Source organism: Lontra canadensis, unplaced genomic scaffold, assembly GCF_010015895.1.
Source record: "Lontra canadensis isolate GAN:19392208 unplaced genomic scaffold, GSC_riverotter_1.0 scaffold37, whole genome shotgun sequence".
Lineage (NCBI taxonomy): Eukaryota > Metazoa > Chordata > Mammalia > Carnivora > Mustelidae > Lontra > Lontra canadensis.
This window is the reverse complement of record NW_022631031.1, coordinates 4,368,825-4,394,884: the sequence shown is the minus strand read 5'-3', so window position 1 is coordinate 4,394,884 and position 26,060 is coordinate 4,368,825. Positions and strand designations below refer to the sequence as shown.

General features: G+C 34.7%; 1 protein-coding gene across 1 annotated transcript in view; it reads right to left on the bottom strand.

Annotated features, from left to right (window-relative positions):
- Positions 1–26,060, bottom strand: part of CNGB3 (cyclic nucleotide gated channel subunit beta 3) — a 138,707-nt gene that overhangs the window by 49,205 nt on the left and 63,442 nt on the right. Inside the window, exons 7-13 of the mRNA XM_032869242.1 lie at positions 20,488–20,538; positions 17,611–17,697; positions 14,950–15,014; positions 14,046–14,168; positions 7,204–7,345; positions 2,607–2,766; positions 1,065–1,162 (exon numbers count right to left, since the gene is read on the bottom strand). Of these exons, the coding sequence (XP_032725133.1) occupies positions 1,065–1,162; positions 2,607–2,766; positions 7,204–7,345; positions 14,046–14,168; positions 14,950–15,014; positions 17,611–17,697; positions 20,488–20,538 (726 nt within the window). The remainder of the gene's footprint in view (positions 1–1,064; positions 1,163–2,606; positions 2,767–7,203; positions 7,346–14,045; positions 14,169–14,949; positions 15,015–17,610; positions 17,698–20,487; positions 20,539–26,060) is intronic.

Genomic DNA, 26,060 nt, shown 5'->3' with positions numbered 1-26,060 from the left:
TTTGCTTAAATACTCAGTTGTATTTCATTAGAGCAGCCTTTTTTTGACTGGTAATCTTCCTTAGCCTGTTCAATTTTGTTCATAGCATTATCACCTCCAAACATGTTTCATATTTATTTTTTAATCCCCCTCTTTTGGGATTTAAGCTCTATGTGTGCAAGTATTTGTTTTCAACTGTTGTATTCCCAGTGGCTAAAATGATGCCTGAAACATAGTAGGAACTTAATAAATGCCACTGAATGAACAGAATGAACAGATAATTGAATAGATGAATCAGTGAACACTACAGGCAGAATTAAACGTTAATGAGAAACGCTTATATGCAGTACAGTGCAATAAGAAGAGGTGAGGATGGTAAAATTAAAAACATCCAAAAGTAAAAAATTTCTGTCATGCACTTTTTTCTACAAAAAAAAAAAAAAGTTTCTAGGGGCACCTGGGTGGCTCATTGGGTTAAGCCTCTGCCTTTGGCTTGGGTCATGATCTCAGGGTTTTGGAACAGAGCTCTGCATCGGGCTCTCTGCTCAGTGGGGAGCCTGCTTCCCCCTCTTTCCCTCTCTCTGCCTGTCTCTTTGCCTACTTATGATCTCTCTCTCTGTCAAATAAATAAAATCTTCAAAAAAAGCCTCTAAATTTGAATTTGGCCATTTAAAAACTCTAAATCCAAAACATTAGTAATAGAAGACATGGTTAGACACAATTCTCTGAACGTCAGGCCAATCCAGAGCTAATTTGGGGTTTGTCACGCATTGTCAAGGTACATTCATAAATGGGAAATGGCATGCATAGTAGCAAAGACAGAGTTTAATTATATTTAAATTAATTCAAGAAGAGCCTGAAGAACTCTTTTCTGACACCAATTAGGAGAGAGTGGCTTCTAAAGAATAAGTCATCTGTTGAAGACAGACCCACAGATTATTTGAATCTAACTCCACATAAATTCTAGACTGTTGATTGTGTTAAAACATAAGGCAATAAAAATAATAAATGCCATATACAGCAAGAGCTTTGACTTTATGGAGAAATTGATATGGTGTTTTCGTATTCATTGTAAAAGCACTCACCTTGAACAACTCGACTTTGCTGATGATGCTGAGGTTCACATCCACGGTGAGAGCTAACTGCATGGTGAGAGGCAGGGTGCAGAGCAGATCAGACTCATCTTTACAAAGACAAACACAGAAACCCACAAGCAGAATAATTAATAAAAAAATCACGTAAGTGTAAGAGAAATTTTAAAAATTAAGGAAATAAAGTGCCAACTCTTTTTATAAATAGCTGCATCAAATTCTATACTTTTATTACTTCTATTGGACATACATATGTATCAAAATCACACTATCACTTTCATGGAGAAAAGTAGTATTTTAACTATTGATGACATAATAGTTCTGAATAGTTTCAGGACATTGTGGTTACTGAAACTTAAGATGTAAAGTTTAGTGATTATTGGACATGGCTAGTGAACAACCTAATGGAAAAAGAATCTAGTTTTTGTCTTGATTCTGTAGATTCCAGCTCTAACATCCTGAGGATGGCAAGTTATAATGAGTACCATGTGGCATTTGAAAGCTCACTGAGCTCTGTCACTATCTTATTTGACCCTTGTGACAACCGTAAGGGTAAGTGTTCTCATTCCTGCTTTGCAGAAAAAAGAAACAAAAAAAGAACTGAGATTCAGAAAGATTGTAAGTGACTTGTTCAATTATGCATAACTGGTAGATGGCTCAGCTGGGAATGAAATCTAAAAGGAACTGTGCTGGGGTGCCTGGGTAGCTTAGTCGTTAGGCGTCTGCCTTCATCTTGGGTCGTGATCCCGGGGTCCTGGTATTGAGTCCCACGTCAGGCTCCTTGCTCAGTGGGAAACCTGTTTCTCCCTCTCCCACTTCCCCTTGCTTGTATTCCCTCTTTCACTGTGTCTCTCTTTGTCAAATAAATAAAATCTTTAAAAAATTCTATCAAAAAAAAAAAAGAAATATGCTGAGTAAATTTAAATTATTGTTATTTACTTTCTTATTAACTCAAAGAAGAATGCAAATACATTAATGATTTTTCTGTATGTGAATTTAATGATGGGCCTTCAGGCTGATAAAATGTCCCATAAACAAATCTGTCCACTCTTAGTCTAGTGTTGTACAAATTTCTGAGAGTTGATTATTTTTGATGTTTCCTTACAACCATTTAGAAAAAAAAGAATTGATATATCCTTATTTTGATTCCAATATTGATTCTAAATATGAATATCCTTTCTGTAAAAACATAACTCCTTGTTTCCAAGGACTGTTTGTACTTAGTTTCCTCCTAAACCAAGGAGTTGGAGCAGTATCTACAGTTAGAGAGAAGGAAGGAACCTGTTAGTGCTTCTTTTGCTGTTCTTCCTCACTTGACACATCCTCAGGAATAGTTTTTTCAGCATTTGCATAACTGGTAAGTTATGTTTGGATATGTGAAAGAAAATCTCATGGTATTAAACTAATACTCTAAAGATCATTTAGTTGTTTTCCAGTCTTTTGCTCAAATCCAATTACTTTCTGCTTCTAACTTATAGAACTTGCATTATAGGGACATGCTATGCAGGGATTTAATTGGTAATTTGCCTTGCTTACCTAGCATTCTTTGAGAGTCCCATGTATAGTCGTACCAAGTCCGAACTCGATTCTGCACAGTCTTAGGAATGGAATAAGTGTTCATGTAGGAAATAGTCTGATCCATGCTGATTCGAAAGTAGTTCTGATTGGCTGTAGCTGCCCCAATTACATCTTGCATCTAAAACCACAAATACGGTCATTTCACACCTGGCAGAGGAGCTGCAAGAGTTACTAAAAGCCCAGTTGAATTACGAGTTTTTATGAGATACATCCCACTCCAAAGCACTACTTGATTTTTAACACACTGATATTGAATCTTAATTTCAACCATTTATATAAAACATTGGGCAAATCATATCCTCCCTCTGACCCCATAAGGACAACAATAGGACCTGTCTTACTTACCATGTGAAGTTTTCATGAAGATTCAGTCACATAATGCATGTGACTGCACCCAATCTTCTTTGCAAACCTGTATATTACTGCAAAGATGCTAGTTGGTATTTTAAAAATTATACAGTTTGTGCTTATTCAAGGTATACACAAAGAAAGTTGAGCAATTTCCTGTTAGAATGTCTAGTCTACTTTTGTGAGTCTCACTTTGAAAGCATCCTTCATAGATTATCCAGTGTGTCTGGCTTTATGGACTCAATTCATCATGAAATTGCAACCTCTGTACTTCCCTTTGTGTTGTTTAGACAGATAAAATCAAATCTCATCATGCTTAAGGCACAGTATTCAGCAGAAGTTGAAATGTGCTGAAATTACTGAAGCATCATCTACTGCTGTGACAATACTTAAGGAACTGTCAGGTTTTAGTTCTTGGATGTTTATAACTCAGCCATAAAAACCCACTCTAGGTTAAAAGCTGATCTTTAAGGTCTCAGCACAAAAAAGATATATAGCTTGACTCTTCCTCTCACATAGAGGGAAGCAAGTGGTTGTAAATTTGCTTTGACTGTGGGTTTATAATACGGAGGAAAACCAGGGTCTCACTTTTACATTCTTGAGACTTTGCTCGTTCATTCTAGTAGCTGAGCCTTTTCTGCTTGTAGAAAAACTATTTATTCTTTTGAGGTCTACTTCAAATGGCTCTTTTATTTTGGTGCCTTCCTCAGTTTATATTTTTAGAGTCAATGGATTTTTCTTCTTATCAAAAGTATCTGCTGAGGAGTTATGCAGAGAGTCCAACTGGATACATCTATTTCAGTCCCTGACTTACTCCTTGGTGCTATTCTAAATACCCTTCATAACCTCAGTTACTAGACCTCCTTTTTACAAGCCATTCTTGACAGATGGAACACATTACCAAGTCACCGAAGGCCATGAGAATTAGAGTATTAGTGGCTGGGTTTGGAGATTTAATAGAGTTTTAAATTGGGAGCCAAGGATAATTAAGAGCATTATTGATCAATGTTGAGGACACAGAAATTATAGTGACAGTAATCTGAATGGTTTATGCGCTATCCTTCAGCAGCACTGGGTTTTGGTGGCATTGGTGAGAAGACATGCGTTCTATGATGTGTTCCAGATTAGGGGGAGAAAATGTTAGTCTCTATGAGTTGTATCAGAGAATAGAATACTGTAGTTAAAATGTCATCATCAGATTCAGGATGTAGTACTTGGTGCGGTTATATGTGGGAATTTTGAATACATGGAGATTGTGTCCCAGTCCCTTTTTTGTTTTTAACTGTTTTCCTCAGCATCTTGTATTTACTATGAGAGTTTAAGACACAAATCTGTATCTCCTTTCTCACTCTTTTTTGTGGTGGTGGGGGGAGACTCTAGTACATTTTCAGTGGCTTGATATTTCTTTCTGTTCCTGTTGGAACCTCAAATTCAATGTAGAGGAAGATGTGGTGTGGTGTGTAAAGCAACACTTTGCAAACTTTCATGTGTATATAAATCACCTGAAGATCTTGTTAAATTGCAGATTCTGACTTCCTCGTTCTGGGGTGAGGTCTGAAATCTAAATTTTCCAAGTGGCTCTTCTGCTCTTAGTCCGAAGACCATATTCAGAGTAGCAAGAAAATTTAATAGGAGCAAGATACAATTTTTTTAATTTTATAGACATTGTCTTGGACATAGTAAGTGCTAAATACATGTTAAAATTTTACTATTACTAACAATATTATATGGCTTTATCAATACAACTGTGAATTACATGTAGGAATTAGGGATGCCTTTTAATCTCTTTGAACTGGAGTTGCTTCATGTATAAAAGTAAGACAGCAAGGGATATGACTACCTCACACAGATTTTATGAGAAACTAGGAATATTAAGATTTCTGTTGTTTATGTTCAAATTAATTGCATTTCTCTCTAAGCCAGCTTTCTATATCCAATCATTGTCAGTGTAATGATTAAGCCATTAAGATGATGATATTTTATACTTACAGTTTTTAACTGCTTATGTGCTTTTCCCAAACCTAAATATTTTCTAGAGTTTCCTTTACAATCTCTCTCTCCACTCTGTTACCATGTTCAGCCTTGAGTTGCCCATATCCCTATATATCTTTTTAACCATATTTTAAAATTTTCTGTATTTTGATGTTTTGATATCTGGTACTATCTCTCCCAGAGTTAGCTAATTCCTAGAGATAGCAAACAACTCCACTGGGAGTGCACCTTTCATAGACAAAGTAACCAATCCAGAGGCTATACTCCCAACAGTCTTCTTTATTGGACTCTCATATTCCAGGCTACTATTCACTTGATCCACCTAATTACCCCACAGCCAAGTACCAGCCAACCAGACAGAGCCTCTACTCCCCAGAACCTGTGAAATTTCTCCAAACTAGCCAATCCTAAATCTGCTTACCCTGCTTCACCTGTTCCTTCCCTGGTGCTTCCCCACGTGGCCCCTTGTCATGTTGTGACCCTTCTTTTTTGGGTATGTTTGTATAACAAACTATCTTTTCAAGGTCAGTTGTCTCCTGATTTGTTGGCCTCACCATACATAAATAATAATAAAACATACTTTATTTTTTAAAGATTTATTTATTTGTGCCTGAGAGAGAGAGAAAGAAAGAAAGAGAGAGAGAGAGAGTGGTGGGGATGGTTAGAGGGAGAAAAAGAGAGAGAGAATCTCCAGCCCCAATGTGGAGCTTGATCCCATGATCATGAGATCAGGACCTTGAGATCATGACCCCAACCAAAATCAAAAGTTGGACGCTCAACCAACTGAGCTACCCACGCACCCCATAATAAAACCCACTTTCTTTTTTTGCAATAAAAATGTAATTTCTTTATTTCACATCGTTTATCTGACCCCTATAATGAGCTTCTCCCAAGATGGTTGCCCAAAAAAACCCTCACAAGAGTCTGGAATTAAACCTACTTTTAAAAACAGTATCATATCTTCCAGTTCATATTATATTTTGATTAATCTTCCTGAATCTCTCCTTTGTTCAAAATGTCCCATTGGGTAACTTCCTATTTCCACTAAGATAAAGTTCAGTATCTTTAATATTTGGAGCCCTTAAAATATTTTGTCCTTAGGTACATCTCTAACCTATTTATAAGCATCATTCACTCTGGTCATTCTGTACTCGCTTTCCTCAAACATGTTTGTGTTTTATCATTGCCATCTTTCACACTGTTTCTGATTGATTGGACTACCTGTCTATAACTACTGGATCCTATCTGTTTTTTTTAATGTTGCAAATACATTCTTCTGGGAAACTTCCCTATTCTGAACTAATATAGAGATTTCAAACTTTCTTTTTGTACTTACCATGGGTAGCAGGCCCTGATATTCATGGGTGTAGGAGTTGAGTTTTGACTATTGTGGTCAGCCTCAAATGTTATAAAAATAGTTTTTATTGCTAAATTTTGTTAAAGCATGAGTCTTATTCATACCACAGTGAGTGTGGTAAGAACTAATGATGTATCTAGTGATGATAGTAATTTTGTGATTTTGCCTAACTCTTTACCCAGGATACGAATCTCAACATGACTTTTTTGTTCTCAAACATATGGTATATGGAGTACCTCCTAAGGAAGTATACCTTCTAAGAATGCTATGCTCTTCAGGTTTTTATTTCTTGTAAATCTGGGAGTCCACAAAGATATTGGACTCTATGCCTTGCAAATGCCAACTATCTTGCAATAGTTATTTGCAATTGTTTTACTTTCTTACCAGACTGTGATTCCTTGAAAATAAGGACAAAGAGATGTCATAGTATAGCATTTATAAGCCAATGACTTATTAATTAAATATATTTAGATGGCATTTAGTAGCCTCTGGTTTCAGTAACCTCTGAAGTTGATTTTAATCTAGGGACTGTATGACAATACTTGAAGTTTAATTAAAGAAGGGAGATTTTAAAGTTTTTCAGGAAATTCCAAGAAGTCAATTTAGAAACTTGATTTTCTCTGAGTCTAACATGACACTCATTGTGGATAGGTCTTCTGAGAGATATAACAGTTTAAAAACTGAAAGGCAGTTTTGGCTCATTCACATCTTCCTCCAATTCATTAAAATAGATGAACATTAGTAAAAATAAAGAAAGCACTAGATGGATTTTGATTTTTCTTTTGTAAAATCATAAAGACTTATTAGATTTTCAAAAATTGTACCATTATGTATCTAGGGATTCACATCTCTATTTACCTGACCAATTAAGCTGGAGAACACAAAAACTCCAGAAAAAAAATTCAACAGTTGAAAAGCTATTTCAAATGATGTTTGTGGTTCTGGAAGGCCCCCGATGGTAATTAAAGTTCGAACAGCCCAGTAATAACACCTCAGATACCTGTGAAAAGAAAACATATACATTTCGCTTTTTACTATTACATTAAAAGACCACTATGCTTGGGAGTATAGATTACTACTAAGTTATAACACATTTCCTCCTAATCATGGTTTTCTTTCTATAGGAAACATTAGCAAATACCATGTTATTAACAAACTTCTTGATAAATATTATGAAATAGCTAAATAATTAGTCTCAATGGAAGGTATTTACTAGCTGTTCTGCTTATCTCTTGCTGCAAAAAAATCACCCCAAAATTTACTGTTATGAAACAACTATTTTATTAAGACTTATAAATTTGTGGGTTGGATATTTGTGTAAAACCCAACAGAGAGGGTTCATTAATGCTCCATGATGAGTAGACCCTCAGCTGGGGTGACTTTAATGTCTGGAGATAGTTGGGCAGACTTATTGAGGCCAAATACCTGGGGCCTTGATTCTAACTGTTGACTGGGTTCCTCTGTTCTACACATTATGTTTGTTTGGAATGCCCAAGGTGTCTTCTCTCACATTTCTGAGCCTTGGCTGGATTGGTTAGGATGGATGGGTCTGTCTGGCTATCCTCTTTTCAAGTAGCCTCTCAGTACAACTAGCTTGAACTTCCTCATAGCATGGTAGTCTCAGGGTAGATGGGCTTCTTACATGGTGGCTCTAGCAGCTCAGTAGCTATGTTTTCTTATAACTTAGAAGTTCCATAATGCCTTAATCTTTTGTTACAGAGTTGAGGGAAAGGATAGCAGTACTTTTTACAGAATCCTTACAATGAGAGGAGCAGCAAAGAATTTGAGGGCATCTTTACCACACTAGTGATTTATGAGATCAAGGATATTTATAAAGATTGGAGAGCCTTTATAGTTTAGATACACTTGTTTTTACTGATAGAAAATAGAGCAGATATATTCCTCCTCTCTCTTTTCTACCCATACTTATTAAATTATTGAATATATAACCATAACAGAGATAGAGGCATACTGACCTCAATATTGAAAGGGAAATTTCTCTTGGGTGTAATATGTAATTCATCTAGAAATTTAGTATTGAAGAAAATCAGGTATAATAACAATATACTTGATTACTATAATAATCAAGTTTAGAAATATACTTGATAAAGATTCTGTACTTTAACAATTGCAAGTAGAGAGACTGGGATCAATACAGCCCAGATAGGAAGAGAATTAGAAATCAAGGCAGCAGAAAAGAGTATGTTAAAGATCAGCACAGAACTTCTAAGATTGACTTAGCTACATTTGGCCAAGGGTTTCATAGAGTCTGTAGTAAGGTAGGAATGAAAGTTGGTATTACAACCTCATTGTACATTTATTATAATTTTTGTGCATTAGGTACAGTACTTGATATATTTCATATAGCTCTGATAACATGGTCTGAATCAGCTATTCCCACTGAATCCTTGAAGAAAAATTTGCTATATATACACAACATCTCCATATATTGCTGCAGGGAGGCACTGGATTTTGTGGATTCCAAATAGCAGTTCTAGTTTCTAGGGTAGACACAGAAAAGCAGTAATTTTTACAGAATTCTGGTCCTAGTCTGGCTTTTATTTCTTTTATTACGTGTGCCATGTAAATATTTGCACTTCAAGTAATTGTGTATTAGTCTTTGAACGAGGGTGGTCTTTTTCTTGTGAAAAAGTTTATAGTTTTCAGATTTTTAAACAGTAGGGAGTTGGAGGTTTGCAAAGAATCAAACTGCAGTTAAAATCAATATTCAAAAGCAGATCTAGAAAGAAATCACTTATTCTGAAATTCAATACCTTTTGAAGGACATGAGTTTCTTTCTTTCTTTTTTTTTTTTTTAACCTGGCAGATGTAGGAACAGAAAAATAATTAACTCTTTGGGAAGATTTGAAACCACTGTGCCAAGAGAATAAAAATATTACCACTCTGTAATTTTTTCTAGCAGATTTCTTTGGACTTGCTAACATTATAGTGAGCTGGATGTCAAAGAGAACCACCTTGAAGAAGTATGGAATTAATTTTATAGATTGCATTTTAATTTTTAAAATTCCAATTTATAATTTTCTATTACTGATTTCATTTGGTCACAGGCCTAGGACTTGTGGGTCTCTTTAAATTAAGGAAATATATTGAACCCAATACTACCCAAGAGTGGGACAGGGTCTAGATTCTCTCCCTACATGGCCAACTCCATTACAAATGTTGGGATTACTGTCCCCTTCAAAGTCACTACAGTGTTAGCAGGAATAAATATGAATTACTTTCATTTTCTTATTTACAGATGTTAGAAAAGAATCAAATGTGAAATATAGACATTGACTTTTTGAATCTGAAGTGTTAGCCTTGAACTATTATTTTTTTGTGTACAAAATATTCTGCTATGTTAATTGGAAGTTTTCTGCCCTAATGCTTTGAGGTTTATTTTTGGATCTTTCCTCAGTCATGTCTCGTATACTCAGACATGCACAACCAGAGGTAAGATTTGTAATTTAATTAGATGGCACCTTATTGATTTTTCTAGGATTAGCTTAATTAGTCAAGTGTGTCCACCTCTAATATTAACATGGCAGGAAGATAGATCTTTTCAAGGAGATTCTATCTGGCTGATTTAATACATGAAGTATCTAATAGGCTGTATACATACAGTTCCAAGTTAGAGCAGTAAGGCAGAATTTGACATAAAACCATAAAAAACATTTAGTGTGAAAATAGAAATTCTTCTGTGAAACAAACATGACATGAAACCTCCCTCCAACATTTTTTAATAAGATCTTTCAAACAAAAGAATTGAAAGAATTTTATAGTGAACCCCCACCTTTTATAGTGAACACCTAGATTCTACTATATAAACATTTTACTCTACCTACTTTGTCACATATCCCTCCAATTTTCCATTCAGCAATCCATTTTCTTTTCTTTTCCATCTTATTTTTTGGATGCATTTCAACATAATTTGCAGACAGTAAGCACTTCCTTCTAAATACAGTGCTTCAGAACAGATATATTAGCCAGAGTTCAATATTTGTATAGAGTCATTTTTAAATTTTGAAAATACAATAAAAGCACAAATCTTGAGTATATTATTTGATGAATTTTGACAAATATATATTTCTGTGTAACTCAAACACTTATCTAGATAGAGAACATTTCCATCTCTCTAGAAAGTTCTGTCATTCCTTTTCCCGGAGGCCACCACTCTTCTAATGTTTTCGACCAGAGATGAGTTTTGCGTGTTTTAGAATTCCACATAAATGAAATTTATTTATTTACCATATTTACACTTTTCTGCAAGATGTCTTTCACTCAGAATAATGATTTTGAAATTTATTCATGTTGTTTTATGTAAAAACAGTTTTTGCTTTATCATTGCTGAGTAGAATCCATTGCACGAATATAGCACAGTTTGTTTATTCTCTTATGTATGAACACCTAGGCTGTCTCAAGTTTTTGGTTGTTATGAATAAACATTCTTCAATGTACTTATGTAAGTTTATAATGGACACATATTTTTATTTTTCTTGAGTAAATATTTAGGCTTGAATTTTTGTTTGTAAGGTACATTTTTTTCAAGTTTTTATTTGAATTCCAGTTAGTTAACATTCAGCATAACACTAGTTTCAGGGGTAGAATCTAGAGATTTTTCGCTTACATACAACGTGTAAGTTGTATGTTTAATTGTAAAAGAAACTGTCAGATCTTTTCCTAAAATGGTTGTTATTTTGCATTCTCTCCAACAATATATGAGCATTCCAGTTGTTTCTTGTTCTTACCCTCACACTTGACATTTTCAGTCTTTTTAATTTTTAGCCTTTGTGGTGGGTGTACAGTGGAACATGTAACTTTTAAAAGTATCTAATTTAATACTTTGTGAGTGGACCTTCTTAACTACTGCTATCCACCTTAGTCCCACATGTCTATAAATTTATCACTGGATGTACTGGGTATGAGGGAGAATGGTCTCACTCAAAGGTAAGTTCCACAAAAGTATTTATGGACTTAGCACAATAAGAGTTTAATAATATTTGTTGAATGATATGAAAGAATAAGTGAATGGTTATGCATACCTAGACTTACTGAAATAAGAACACAGGAAGACTGCATCTGTGAGCACATCTGTGGAATCCACTTGCAGACTCTTCCCTGTTGTGCTGCCAGATGGCTTTCATCTCCTTTCTGGTCCACTGAACTCATTGCTGTTCTGGTGTTTTGTTACATCCAAAGGGTGTATAGTGTCTAGTGTAAAGACTTTTCTTTCTTTTCTTCCTCCCTCCCTCCCTTTTTCTTTCTTTTCCCTTCCCTTCCCTTATTTTCCCTTCCCTTTCAAAAGAATTGAATGAATTTTATAGTGAAACCCCACCTTTTATAGTGAACACCTAGATTCTACTATATAAACATTTTACTCTACCTACTTTGTCACATATCCCTCCAATTTTCCATTCAGCAATCCATTTTCTTTTCCTTCCATCTTATTTTTTGGATGCATTTCAACATAATTTGCAGACAGTAAGCACTTCCTTCTAAATACAGTGCTTCAGAACAGATATATTAGCCAGAGTTCAATATTTGTATAGAGTTATTTTTAAATTTTGAAAATACAATAAAAGCAAAAATATTGAGTATATTATTTTCCCTTCCCTCCCCTCCCCTTCTTCTATCCCCTCCCCTTCCGTTCCCTTCCTTTCCCTTTCCTTTCCTTTTGCTAGTGTATGACCTGAAGTATAGGAAACTGTGAAAAAATACCTTCATCTACCTTGGTCTCATTTTTTTCATGTGTAGAATGAAGGGAGGTAAGTCTTCCTAAATTTCCCCAGCACAAGGCCTAGTAATTTTGATTCCTTCATCACCCTGTCTGAAGCCATGATTCTCATGACAGCTTTGTTTTGTTTTGTTTTTTAACTTTTTTTTTGTTTATTTTTAAACTCTTTTTCTTTTCTTTTTTTTTGTTAAGACATTTCTGGAAACTGGGAAATTTAGGCCCATAAATAAGTAAACCGTGGTACATATGGACAAAGAACAAAGTTATACTGGGAATATTTTGGGGTACAAAATAACCTTAACTACATATGTTTTTCTTTTGAGCTAAACCTTCTTCTTTATCAAGTTTTGCAGTTGAAAGAAGGATGCCTATTCAATATAAATGAAATGACTCTTTGACTTCTATTAAAATGAAAAGGTATGTTATTGTGGTGAGGATTAATGGAATGGTATTAAATTTGACTCTTTTTTTAAATGTTCACAATACTTCACTTATGACCCACAATTTGCTGCCTTATTCTAATGAGGGCAAAGTATGTACGTCCAGTGACCTCATAAGCAACCTTCACTTTATAGGTCATCAGACATCATCAAAAGAGCTAAGTAAAAAACGCATTGGGCTTATGAGGTCACAGAATAATATGAAGTAATAGAAGGGGCATAGTAATAGAAGGTGTTGTCTGAAAACTTTGAGGAATAGTAAGTATATTAATAACTGTCAAAAGAAAATTATCTTAAAAATATATAAAAATGCTCAGTTGATTAAGCGTCTGCCTTCAGCTCACGTCATGATCCCAGAGTCCTGGGATCAAATCCCACATTCGGCTCCTTGCTCAGCAGGGAGACTGCATCTCCCTATGCTTGCCTCTGTCTCTCTCTCTCTCTCTCTCTCTCTGAGAAATAAATAAATAAATAAATACATAAATAAATCTTTAAAACTACATATTCTAAATGGAATTACTAATAGATTTGATTATAAGCTTTCCAGGAATAGTTATTCTGTGTGTGTGTATGTATATGTGTATGTTTTCCTAATCAGTGGGTCTTCTGACTCCAAATTTCTAAAATCAATTCTGATTAAAAGTTCAAAGACTGTTGTTATAATCCCTCACACGCATCCCGCTCACTCTAGGTAGTGTGTAATTTTGTGAGGTATTTTCACTCTCTTTGCTCTATCCTATAATTGCTTTCCTTCCCAAGGCTGCTGTGAGTTGCTCTTCAAATTCATGCTGGGACCGGCCCTTTTCCAGTAAGGACATTGCCTTATAATATGCTCAATGTCATTTCATTGGAGCATAAAGTTAGGAGAGTTAATTTTATGCCAGACCCCTGTATCTACCAAAAGGAAATCTCACTATTAAATAACCCAGCTGTTACTATTGAATCACAATTCTACGGCCCTAAGATTTTCAAATAATTTCTTTTATTCCTGTGATACTTGCATATCTAATTGTCAAGTTTAATTTATGATCCTTGTTACTCTGTAAGTGTTTAATTGAGTTAGTGGTTATAGCTGACTCATAAACCCATAAAACCCTTCAGTGGTAAACTAATTAGCTACTGCACCTGCCCTCCAAATAATTAACATTGTTCATTACTAACAATCAGCATTGAAGTTGTTAAAAGTTACCTTACCACTCAGTTGTCTAAAGCAGAGGCTTTCAAACTTTTTTGATCATAATCCAGGTATGCATAATCCATGCATTTCTCAGGTCAATCCAGGATACACACACACACACAAACACACACACACATCTATTAGGTATGACAGACTGATAATTTCTATTCTATTCTCTTCTACTTTACTCTCTTTCACTTAAAAGTAAACTGATCTAAAAACTTTTTACTGGCCATTAATGGGTTGTGATTTATAGTTTTCCAAAAACACCGGCTTATGAAAACACATACACTGAAACAGAAAAGTTAAGAAGAATCCATAAAATTGTTTCCTTCAAATTAAAACTTACTTATTTCCTTCACCATTATACACCCAATTAGTAGTTCCAATTCCTTCATAGTCAGAAGCCCAGTAATAAATACAGGCATTAATGTGCAGAGTAAACAGCAAATATCCAGTTGTTCGAATGACTCTGCCAAGGAGAAGAAATGCAAAGTAAGGGCTCATGTTGTTCCTGGAATACAGCCTATTTTAACATTTTCTTTTCCTTAAAGTCTCCATGGAATCTCCTTGCTTTAAATTTGTGAACTGTTAACTCTCATTAGTACAGTGTAAAATGATGGTGCCATTGCATGTTTTCTAACTGCAGTGTCTTGACTGGGACTGACAGAGCGTAAAAAAAAAAAAACCTTCCTCTCTTTTCACAGATGGTATGAATCAACCCCCTGAAAGACATGCCTCAGGGGTCACCTCTCCACTTTGAGTCTCATAAAATACGCTAGACTGATTTAACTGGGTATCTCTGAAAAGCTCATGGGACTTTATGCTACGATTAATAGCGACTAGGAGTCTCTGTGCAAGTGAAGTTCAGGAGAGCAAATGAATGAAATTCGGATTAGAATGAATTGTCATGACAGAGATGCAAAGTCAACTTGTGAAGGAGCATGCTTATCTGTACTTGTTCTGACTGGAACAGGTAATACATTCTATTTTTAGTTCTGTATTCTTCTAAAATCTAATAGGATTTTCATGCTTTTATCTCATTTCAAAATATTCAAGTCTGTTTTAGAACATAACCCTTTATTTTATATAGCAGAATAATTTATTTTTATTTATTTCAATTAATTAATTAATTTTTATTTATTAATTTCTGTTTTCTTTGGCAGGGAGATCATATTCTTCTCAAATGCTGGCTAAAGTATTGCACCATTACTTTCTCTGCCACCCCCAGAAGTATATGCAGTTTACTTTACCTGTAGATATATGCTTTGTCCATTATAGACTCTAGGTGATGATTAAACTCAAAAAATGAAGTGTACTATGTAGAAAAAAAACAAAAGAAATCCAAAAGTGTGTTAGTTTTAAATACATCTATTTAAATAAAACTATGTAAAATAAACTTTGTTACTGAAAATGATTCCATTCATAAGTCTCTAAAACAAACAAACTAGGGTCTGTTTAGTTGCATTTTCCTTTGGCCCCTACTTTTTAGAATGGTGCCAATCTCCCAGGGTTTCTTGCTTTATCTTGACTCTCTAGTTATAGTCTTGTTTGTAATGCTTGTTGAAAAGCAAGTCTAAAAACATTTCTTCCCTTTTTCTTTTTAAAGCATCTAGTAGAACCCTATTTTACAATAATTAAAATCGTACCACACTCAAGACATAAGCAAAATAGGAAAAGTATAATATAATCCATTGAAGTTATAAATACATGTTAAGTCCTGTTGCTCAACACTAGTTTTATTTTTAAGCAAGTTGCATTAAATGTGTATTAATTTCAATAAAATTTAAAGTCTGGTAATATTAGTATTAATTAGCTGTTTTTGACATTGTTCAAAAAGATACAATGAGTATATATGCATCTAATTCAGAGTTGCTATTTCCCTTAAGGGCTTGGGCATGGAAGGAAAGCCCCTTCAGCTTGAGGTTTATTTGCCAATCTGATTACAGTGAAGAATTTGGAGTCAGAAAAATATGTGATAAAATGCACATTTTCCCACCCTGTTCTCATTTTCTTCATCTCTAAAATGAATTTGTTTGAAGGAATAAATAAAATTATGAATATTAAGTTGAACAAAGTATGCAACCCCAAGTATGTATCCAACAAAGAGCATTTGCTGCTTCTTTTTGGTTGCTGCTATTTTTGCTGTCGTCAGGTTTCACTGTGTCCCCAGGTTGTGTTGTGTTGTCTTTCCAATGTGTGAGAGAGATAACCACCAAAAATTTATAAAATCTTTGGTGTTCCTTTTACGAAGGCTGTCTTTGGATATATGCTATTGTTGCTATTGTTAAAGATTTACATGAAATTTCACCTCCTCACTCTCCTCAGGTTTCTTTGAGTTGTCTGATGAAGCTACGAGTTAGAAAATGTTTCTTAAAATCTTTTTGAATAGGTAATGCCTTCACATAATTCAAAAACAACAGGAAATATATGCCTTTAAAAGACTTGCTCCCGGGGCGCCTGGGTGACTCAGTGGGTTAAAGCCTCTGCCTTCGGCTCAGGTCATGATCCCAGGGTCATGGGATCGAGCCCCGCATTGGACTCTCTGCTCAGCAGGGAGCCTGCTTCCTCCTCTCTCTCTCTGCCTGCCTCTCTGCCTACTTGTGATCTCTGTCTGTCAAATTAAAAAAAAAAAAAATTAAAAAAAAACAAAAAGGACTTGCTCCCACTCCTGCCCCTATTCATTCTGATTTTCTCTCTTGTCACCCATCCCCACCTCAGTTAACCATTTTTATTAAACAGTTTTGGTAATTTTCCATTGTTTATGTAAATACAAATAAATGGAATATTTTTCCGTTTGTGTTATACAAAAATTAGTATTGTTCCATAAACTATCTGTAACTAGCTTTAATTAGCAATTTATCTTAGAGATCTTCCTGTATAAATTAATAGAAAACAGTCCTTTTTATTTATTAACTTCTTGTGTTACAAAGTCATCTATTACTTAGACGTCCTGCAATTTGTTTAAGTAGTTTTCTGTTGGTGGATATTTGAGTTGTATCCAAATATGTAAATAATTTTGTTACTAAAAGTGTTTGCAGCTTTTTTTTTTTAGAATTATAGAATCTTAGATGAGTAAGATAACTTAGAGGTAACCTAATCTCTCGTTTTACTGCCTGTGTTCCAGGCATTCAGTGACTGTCTAATGAAAAAAGACAAATGGGAAAGAACACAATTATGAAAGATTATTATGTAAGATTATGAAAGACTCATTTTCTTATTATAGTTGCATTATAAGTATAAAGGCATTCCTATCATAGATTATAAAAATACCTCTTGTGAGATATAGAATAAAACAATCAAGAGCAACTTCCATCAGTAGAAACAATGATGTTTTGCCTTTTTAAAAAAAATTCATAGTAATTGCAGCCATCAAAAGAAATGAAATCTTGCCATTTGTGATGACGTGGATGGAACTAGAGGGTATCATGCTTAGTGAAATAAGTCAATCGGAGAAAGACAACTATCACATGATCTCCCTGATATGAGGCAGTGGAAATGCAACATGGGGGGTTTGGGGGGTAGGAGAAGAATAAATGAAACAAGATGGGATCGGGAAGGAGACAAACCATAAGTGACTCTTAATCTCACAAAACAAACTGAGGGTTGCTGGGGGGAGGGGGGTCGGGAGAGGGGGGTGGGGTTATGGACATTGGGGAGGGTATGTGCTATGGTGAGTGCTGTGAAGTGTGTAAACCTGGTGATTCACAGACCTGTACCCCTGGGGATAAAAATATATTATATGTTATAAAAAATAATAATAATGAATAAAAAAATTTAAAAAATTCATAGTATTGATGAGGGCAGAAAAACGGACAGTTTGGGAAAAATTAAAAATATTATACTTTTCAGACATTTAAAAACATTTCAAGACTTCCATTACTATAAAAGAAAATTAAATATAGTTATCTTACCTTTAATATCCTATTTGTCCTAAATATTGGATTAAACCCAAAGAAGAGGTAGAAAACATCAAATGGCATTACTGATGCAACATCCAGCTGTTGGAAAAACACATTCGCAATCATATTGTGTTTATGTGCTTTTTTGGACATGGATTGATTTATATCAATGTATATATAAGCTGACCAGTCACCATGAATTATTTGTTGTTTAATATAAAATTGCCTTCAGTAGTATGCCTGGTGCCCCTGAAAGGTATATTTGCATCATGAAAATAAGAAAACGATTTTGTAGACTATTTCCAATGTATTTCATTTCTACCTTCATGCATCTGAGCTCTCTTTAGGCACTGCATTTTCTGCAATTTTTGTTGAGTGTCACACACACTTCAGAGATGGCATGGCTACTAATGTTAAAATACATTTTTAACATGTATTTTAAATGGGACTCGGGCTGAAAGTCAAGTCTACTCTTGATTTTATTTGAGATCACTGCACATTAACTGCAATTGTATATATATATTTTTAAAAGATTTTATTTATTGATTTGACAAAAGAGAGAGACAATGCACACAAGCAGGGCTAGCGGCAGGTAAGGGAGAGGGAGAAGCAGGTTCCCAGCTGAGCAGGCAGCCGGATGTGGGGCTGGATCTCAGGACCCCAGGATCATGACCAAGTGGAAGCCAGACTCTTAAGTGCTTAACCCATGGAGCCACGCAGGCATCCTGCAGTTGTATATTTTTATGTTTCAGCCTATTCTCCTGTATTCGGGGTGATTATATTGTTGGTGGTTCATCCAGATGCCTCAGTTCTTTCTATTGCTCTCCATTTGGGATGATACTGCTAACAATAAACCGCTATGAAATCTACCTATTAGATAGTGTGCAGGGTAAGACAGAGGGAAGGGTCAGTCCCATTTACAATTAATCAGTAACTCCAAGAGAAGAAGCTTTTGAAAGTACTATTATAACTAAAAAAGTATTTTAAAATTTGTCACGTATTTAATTATTCTGGTTTTCTGTTACCTGGGTAGTTGTGAAAATGCAACATCACCTCTTGATTGTAGTGATGACAGTAAGAAATTCTTCTATGTAAGATAATTATTCATTTTCATTGATTTATTAATTTTCGTTCATTTTTACTTGGTTTTGAAACCATGGTTTTGAAACAGAGTACATTTTAAAAACACTTAATGTATTTAAGACATATAGGAACAGTTAAGAGCTTTCTGTTATCGGCCACACATATTAAAAGGGAAGGTTGAGGTAGTTAATTACATATCAGAATTTCACAATAGCTTCATGCTATTGAAAAGAAATAAAACTTTCAGTTTGAATTAACCACATTGGCTATTATAAAAAAATCCTTACTGAAAGTATTGGTTTATAAATTACATCATATCCTGAAACCTCATTAATTTTACCTTACAGATATTGAGTTTGTAACAAGTTAAGAGGTATACAAAGTAGTTACTAAAATAATGTCTTATAAGCAAGAAAGCAGGAGCATGGAACTGTTGACTTGTCTAGAGCTGCGGTGGTACCCATGTTTTCCGGCTCAAATCATAATAATATTTTAAAAATTTTTAAAAGAAATGTATTAGAACTAATGCGTCAGAATTGTGGTCTTTTTACTTGTTGTGTATCCAATTGCTCAAATGCCCACTGGAATTATCTATGCAGTCATTACTCATGTTTGATATTAACACATTAATATGTAACTTGTTAAAGATGATTTATTTCTCATAGAATTGTAGAAAGTTGAATTGAGTCAGAACTGACCAATACTGAACTTTGTACAAGGCACTTTGCAAAACATGTTGAGGTTGAAATAAGTAAAATGTTTCTGTGTACACAATCTAATAGTGGAATAATGAAACACAAAAATAGCTATAATACAATGCTCTAGAGAAGCAGGATGTGTTAAGGGAATTCAAAAGGAGTGACCACAATTAAACGTAAAATTTTACATTTATACATCCAAATTAAATATATGAGTTAATTGCACTTATTCAAATTCAAGAAAATGATTAAGAATTTGGAATAAGTTTTGTGACACTTAAGAATAGTCATCCTCTTGTGGAGTTCATCAAAGTAGTGTAGATTATGAGTATGTCTGAGTATGTGGCAATTTTTTTACAAAGAAAATTAGGTGCAGATAAAAACAAATTAAAAGAGATTTTAATCACCACAGATCACCAATGGGGACAATTTGACACCTAACCCCAGCTTTGTATTGTTATACAAAATCTGAGGCCACAAAAGTATTTTTCTTGAAATGGGAGGTTGCAGTTTACCTATACATATTGGGTAACTTTGGATAACCCCCAAACCTTTGTCTATTTCTCATAGTTAGGAGGAACAAATAAAAGATAACAAAGTACTTGGGTATAAATAATTATGAGTGAAAAAACCATACAATTATACTGTTATTTGAGGAAAGAAAGGTTTCATGTTATTGACATAATTGGCTTCTTTTTAAAATTTTGTTTATATGAACAAGAAAGAAATAAGACTAGAAAAAATTAGATAGACTTTTACATCATCATGGTACATGAATTGGAGGATAGCATTCTGTATGGACAAGACAAAGTATACTCCATACTCCTTTACTGACGTTTTCATCAGAATTTAAATGTGAGCGCTAACATTTTGTTGTGCTTGATAAAGATCCAAATGTTAAATTCCACACTTGCACATTCATGGAAGTCTATCATGTAATTATTGAAAAGCAAAAACTTTAGGCTTGCCTTTGCCTAGAACTTCATCTGTATAAACTTTGTTACAAAGGCTATGAAGGAAATTAAAAAAAAAAGAAATTTATAAATGGGACTTAAAATCAAAATGGTAATGAATTATTTGAACAATTCTGAAACAGTAAGTCACCTACCTGAAACTTTGTAGAACTCCTGTAGTGTCTCTTTAACTCATTTGAATCCACCTGAAATTTTATATTTATATTTTATATTAATTATACTCAATTTCATCAGTTATTTTCTCAATTTAATAAATATTTATACTTATTTCTCTCAACTGGTTCCTTGTAATTTCAGCCAATAAATAGCTCTATACTTTCATCTCTTTAAATAGAATAAAATCTCCCTTGTCATTTGTTTTCTTTTTGCTATTGATCTATTGTTTGTCATACTCAAGCTTCTTAAGAAAGTTGTCTGCATTGCTTTATTCTGCATCTTTCCGTCATATTTATTCCTCAACCCATGGCAAATTAGTGGCAATTTGACCTTTGCTCATTTCTCTTATTCCATTAAGACTGCCAATGAGAAGCCAGCCACTAACATCCTCCTCATGATCATGCCCAAGGAATCCTCTATAATACTTAGCATTCTTTTATGGCATTTACTGTGTTTTGAAATCACACATGTATTTCTTGGCTCATTTATTTAAAATCAGTTTATTCCATTAAATGGTAATCTATCTCAGGACAGGGTTGACTTCATTTAGCAACTGTACATAGCTAGTGGCTAGAATATATTAGGAAACCAATAAATACTTATTGAGTGGATGAATAGATAAAGGAACAAAAAGATAAATAAAACTTTTTAAAGCATTTGATATTTGGTGGGATATTTGTTCCTGAAACTCTTTCTTTCTAAAGACTCTGAAACGCCATTTTTGGTTTACTTCTTCAGTTCTAACTTTTTGGTGTCCTTTTTTGATTCTAGGGATAGCCATTTAAATGCCAGCATTCCCCAGGGCTCAGCTCTCTTCTCTTCCTTTTTATACTTGCTTCTTAGAAAATTTCATCCACTTATATGGTTACAAGTATCTACTGCCACCTAATGTCACTTTCTGGAGCTATTGACCTGGACAAGCAACTGCCTTTTGTCTTCACTTAGCAGTGCTGCTTATCTCAGATTTAATTTACACCAAACGTGAATTCATCATCACTCTCCACTCCCCACTAGCCTAACTATCTTCCCACCTCCAACCCTTCCTCTTCTTGGGTAATCCTATGAGCATCCTCATCTATACCAGTCAGTGATCCCAGACCACTCATTCTCCCTCAGCCCCCCTCATCCATCCAGCAACAATTCTACTGATTCTCCTTTCCACAATTTTTTATTATTATTTTTTATTATTATGTTCAATTAGCCAGCATATAGTACAATTTCCTCATGTCCATTCTATCCTTTTGGGATGGGTCTTTTTGCCCTAAGACTTGTTCCCCTTGGTCCATTCTATAATGGCAGCTAGATGATCATGCTAAATCAGATTACTTAACAATCAACATTTATGCGAAATCCTCTGATTTGACATGACTTAAAAAAAAAAATACAAGCTCCCTTTCATGGTCTACAAAGGCTCTACTTTCTGTCTCACTCGCCTCCTACAGCATCCCACATCCACTTTATTCAGCATCAGAGTTTCTCACTTTCATGACTTTCCTATGCTGTTTTCAGAGCTTAGAACATATGTTTTGTTCCCTTTTAGTGGGGGTGGAGGTGGGCAGATAACTGAAGTTCATTCATTAAGATTTGGACCAGGTGTCCTCTCCTTCACATGGTTTTCTCTGTGCCTCATAACCCTTAGGGCTTATCACTGTCATGACTCCCATTACAAACCCTACCATTTTTCTTTTGTCTGTCTTTCATGTGCTGAATTACTTGAGGGTGAGGTCCATATCTTTGTCTTGTTTTTCCAGTTTCTAATGCAAGCAATGTCTAACACATAGTAGGTGCCCAATAAATATGTGATAGGTGATAGATTAAGAGGCATTTGTTACCATTCAGGCCTAAAAGAATTAATGCTAATATTGGATTTGCTTTCTTAGATTTTGGTTATAGGTAGGGAGGAACAGTCTTTGTGCTATTAATGAGTTGGCCAAAGTATTAGAACCTGGATGCCTGCAAGTAATGTCTTTTAATAATTACCATCCAGACTATCCAAGTTCAGAAGTTTTAAACTTCTGCTGAGCAGTGTTAACTACTGATTAGCCAGCTCCCTAATTCCTGCTCCCCACACCCTATTTTGGCTGTAATTTTTACCCATACATATATACTAAATCTTACAGAAATATATTAGTAGATATATAAGACATGCTCTTCTAATGATTTTTACTGTAAAACTCAATGGCTTACTGAACCACAGGTAGACATAGATAGAAGTTTAAGCTGAATCATGTACCAAGCTTGAGTAAAATCAGTTAGCTCCTTCAAAGCTTATCTGGGACTGACAGAAACATTTCAAGTGCTACAAAGTTAAAATACCACCCTCTCCTCCAACCCTGAAAGAATGTTTTTAGCACTTTTATCCCTTTACTTTCAGGTTTGTCTATGATTCTATGATTGAATAAATGTAAATGAAATGAAAACCTTTTTGATTAGATAAAAATGAGATCTAGTGATTCTAAAATATCTCTTCTTTGGAGCACTAAATAAATTTGGCATCGTTAAATTTGGGGTCGTTAGTTTTATGACGACCAGCATGTTTACTGGTAACAATTAGGCACTTACTTAACCAATGTTACCCATTTAATTCTCTTTCTCTTTTTAAGCCTTATCATTATGCAAGCAACATTTCTTCAGGAGAGGCTTACTTTAGAAAGGATATGCTGACTGCACCTAAGTCTTCCTCCAAAAGATAGTTTTTGAAGAAGCTCTACACAGGTACTATTATATTTACCTCTTCTGATAAATAATTCATAGAAATGCCATAATTTCATGTAGAACAGATGGATGTGTTTCAAAAATAATAATATCATCTGAAGCAACTACAATGCAGATTAAATAATTATTCAAGGAGAGAAGATCCTTGAACCAAAATTGCCATTTATCCCCTCCTTCAAACATTTCTTGAATATACTCTCTGAGTTCCTAAGATAGAGAGGGAAATGAATTGGATACTGTCCTTACACTCAAGAAACTATCAGGTAAGAAAGAGAACTACAGATACAAATCGGAGACATTACGGGAAGTTAAATGTATGGATATTCATTCATTTGATTCATTTAACAATTTACTGTACATTTTCTAGATTCCAGACTCTGGCCTAGGTGTACACATTGTCTTATTTAATCTTAATAGGTTTATGAGGTGGGCACTATAATTCCCATTTTATGGATGAAAAGATAGTACTTACTGAAAGGTTACATTTATTGTCTTCAAGTAATGCTATTAATAAATTGCAGAGGTGGAATTTGACCCTGGTCTGTTTGTTTCTACTACATCATAATTAGCCTCATTATTATTTAACAAATAAATAATAGAAGTATGTATAAAATGTACAGAGCATGGAGAAGGGAGTGGTTGATTTTCTTCAGGTCAGTTTCTAAACAGTAACTGAGAAGACGAAGTACCAAAAATGGTTGACTACAACATCAGGTCTGATTGACACTGTCACCAGGCAGCACTGAGCATTTCCATGAATCGTGATGGGTAGGTTTAGCAATGTTGTGGGTATGATTCTCATATCTCTAATCCTCATTGTCATTTTCAGCTTTATTTCTGATGTCTATGAAGGAAATTACAGATAAGAGACTCTTTTGTTGGTCTTTGATACAAAGTTCTTCTATTTGTGTAGTACCATTTTCAGAAGGATATTGCAAATGAATACTGTGCAAAACTTGTAAACCCTCCTAATTTCCTCTGTTGTGGCCTTTTGCACTTTTGTTACTTATATGTTTTCCAAGGCCTTGGGGGAATTAATATTTCCATCTTCCAGCCCTGAAATACCTGGCAACTGAAGATATTGTTGAATGAATGAATGAATGAGTGAATAAGTGAATGAATAATTTGACAGTGTACCAGAAGTAGCATAGATAGCTAAATTTAGTCAGATGTTCAGTTTGGGTACTTGACTTGCATAGTCTTCTTACCAAAATGTAATCAAGTTTCAAAGGCTAACACCACCTATTCTGAATTAAAGAAACCATTAGATTTCTTTTGAACAAACAAAGCAATTAGTTCCTGCTCTGTATTTGTAGTTTGTGATAATGCATTTTAAATAGAGCCCACTGAGTGTGTTTTTATTGGTTATTTTTCTTGTTTTTAACACTCCATTGTGTGTAAAAGGGCCTTTTAGAAAATTGAAAATAAGTCTCCCCTTACTGATTTTGTCATTTTCCATTTGTCAAACATTGATTTTCTCCCCCCTTGTGCATCTAATGGAGGTTGAAATTAGTGCTCTTTTTTTGTGTGTTGTTTACTTCTTATTTGTACACCACCATCATCATTTATCAAGTTGCCAGTGAGCTCTGGGGATAGTACTGGTGAGCTGACTAGTGCTCTGAAGTCCACATAAGGGCTATTTTGAATAGATTCTTGCTACAGCTATAGCTCTTGCCTTTAGAATTTCTTTCTAGGAAGATTTCAAATAATAAGAGGATTTCTTCAGGAATTTTTTTTTTCTAAAAGAAAACAATAACCAAAACTTCTCCTTTCAGCTTTATGATAATTTAACACTGTGTGTAGACTCAAAAGAAAATATTCAGGAGATTAAAGAACCCATCTTTATTTTTCAAGAATATGTATGAACCCAAGGAGCCATGTATTCCCTCAGTCTTCTCTTCCTACTGTGACAGAGCTATTGGAGGGTCTGTTCTGTGCTGTTACCACTGAGATTGTGAGGAGGATATTACAGTGGACATCAGTTGGAAAGGAAGCATCCTTCTAGTTAGCTGGGGAAGGGGCTGAGGAGTAGAGGCTTTGAGATTTGGGTATGTGCTTGTGAAAATGTATTCTTCTGTTAGGTTGACTGGATTGCTTATGAAATTCACTCAACACTGAGAATAAATCTAGGAGAAAATAATTTCTCCTAAGGGTAAGAATGGTAGTTTCTGAGGTAGGTCAGCGCATTTCATGGTGAGAATTAGGATGTGATAAACATGGAACGTGGAAGAGTGAATAGAAGAGATGCCAGCAGATACCATATTAATTAAGACAACCCACAAAACCACAGGTGTGTTTTATGTGCTTGTGATATACACCTGTCTGCAGGGTGTGTGGCTTCCTACTTATGGTCTGGCTGTCTCAGTGAAGATCTTGATGGGTCATTGTTAGAGCACTCTCTAATAGCACATTTTGCAATGGTGAAAATATCCTGTGTCTCTGATATGGTAGTCTTTACCCAAATGTGATTATTAGACACTGGAAATATTGATAGTGTGGCTGAGAAATGAATTTTTAATGTTATTTAATCTTAATTAAAATTAAATTTGAATAGACACGTCTCTTTAGTGGCCACTATATTGGACAGTGCAGTGAACCTACACTGATTAAAAGGTTCATGACAGCTTTTCTTTTCTTTTTAAGTTAGGTTTACCCAAAGTATCAAGATCTAAGACTTGTTTTCTGCACTATGTACAGGTATTGTGCTCAGTGCTGATTATGCAATGATAAACAAGGTAAAGTTTGTGTCCTAGAAATATTATAGCCTAGTGCTCACAACACCAGGTTGTCTCCTGAGGACGCTGAGTGATAATAATGAGTGTTATAATACCTGCCT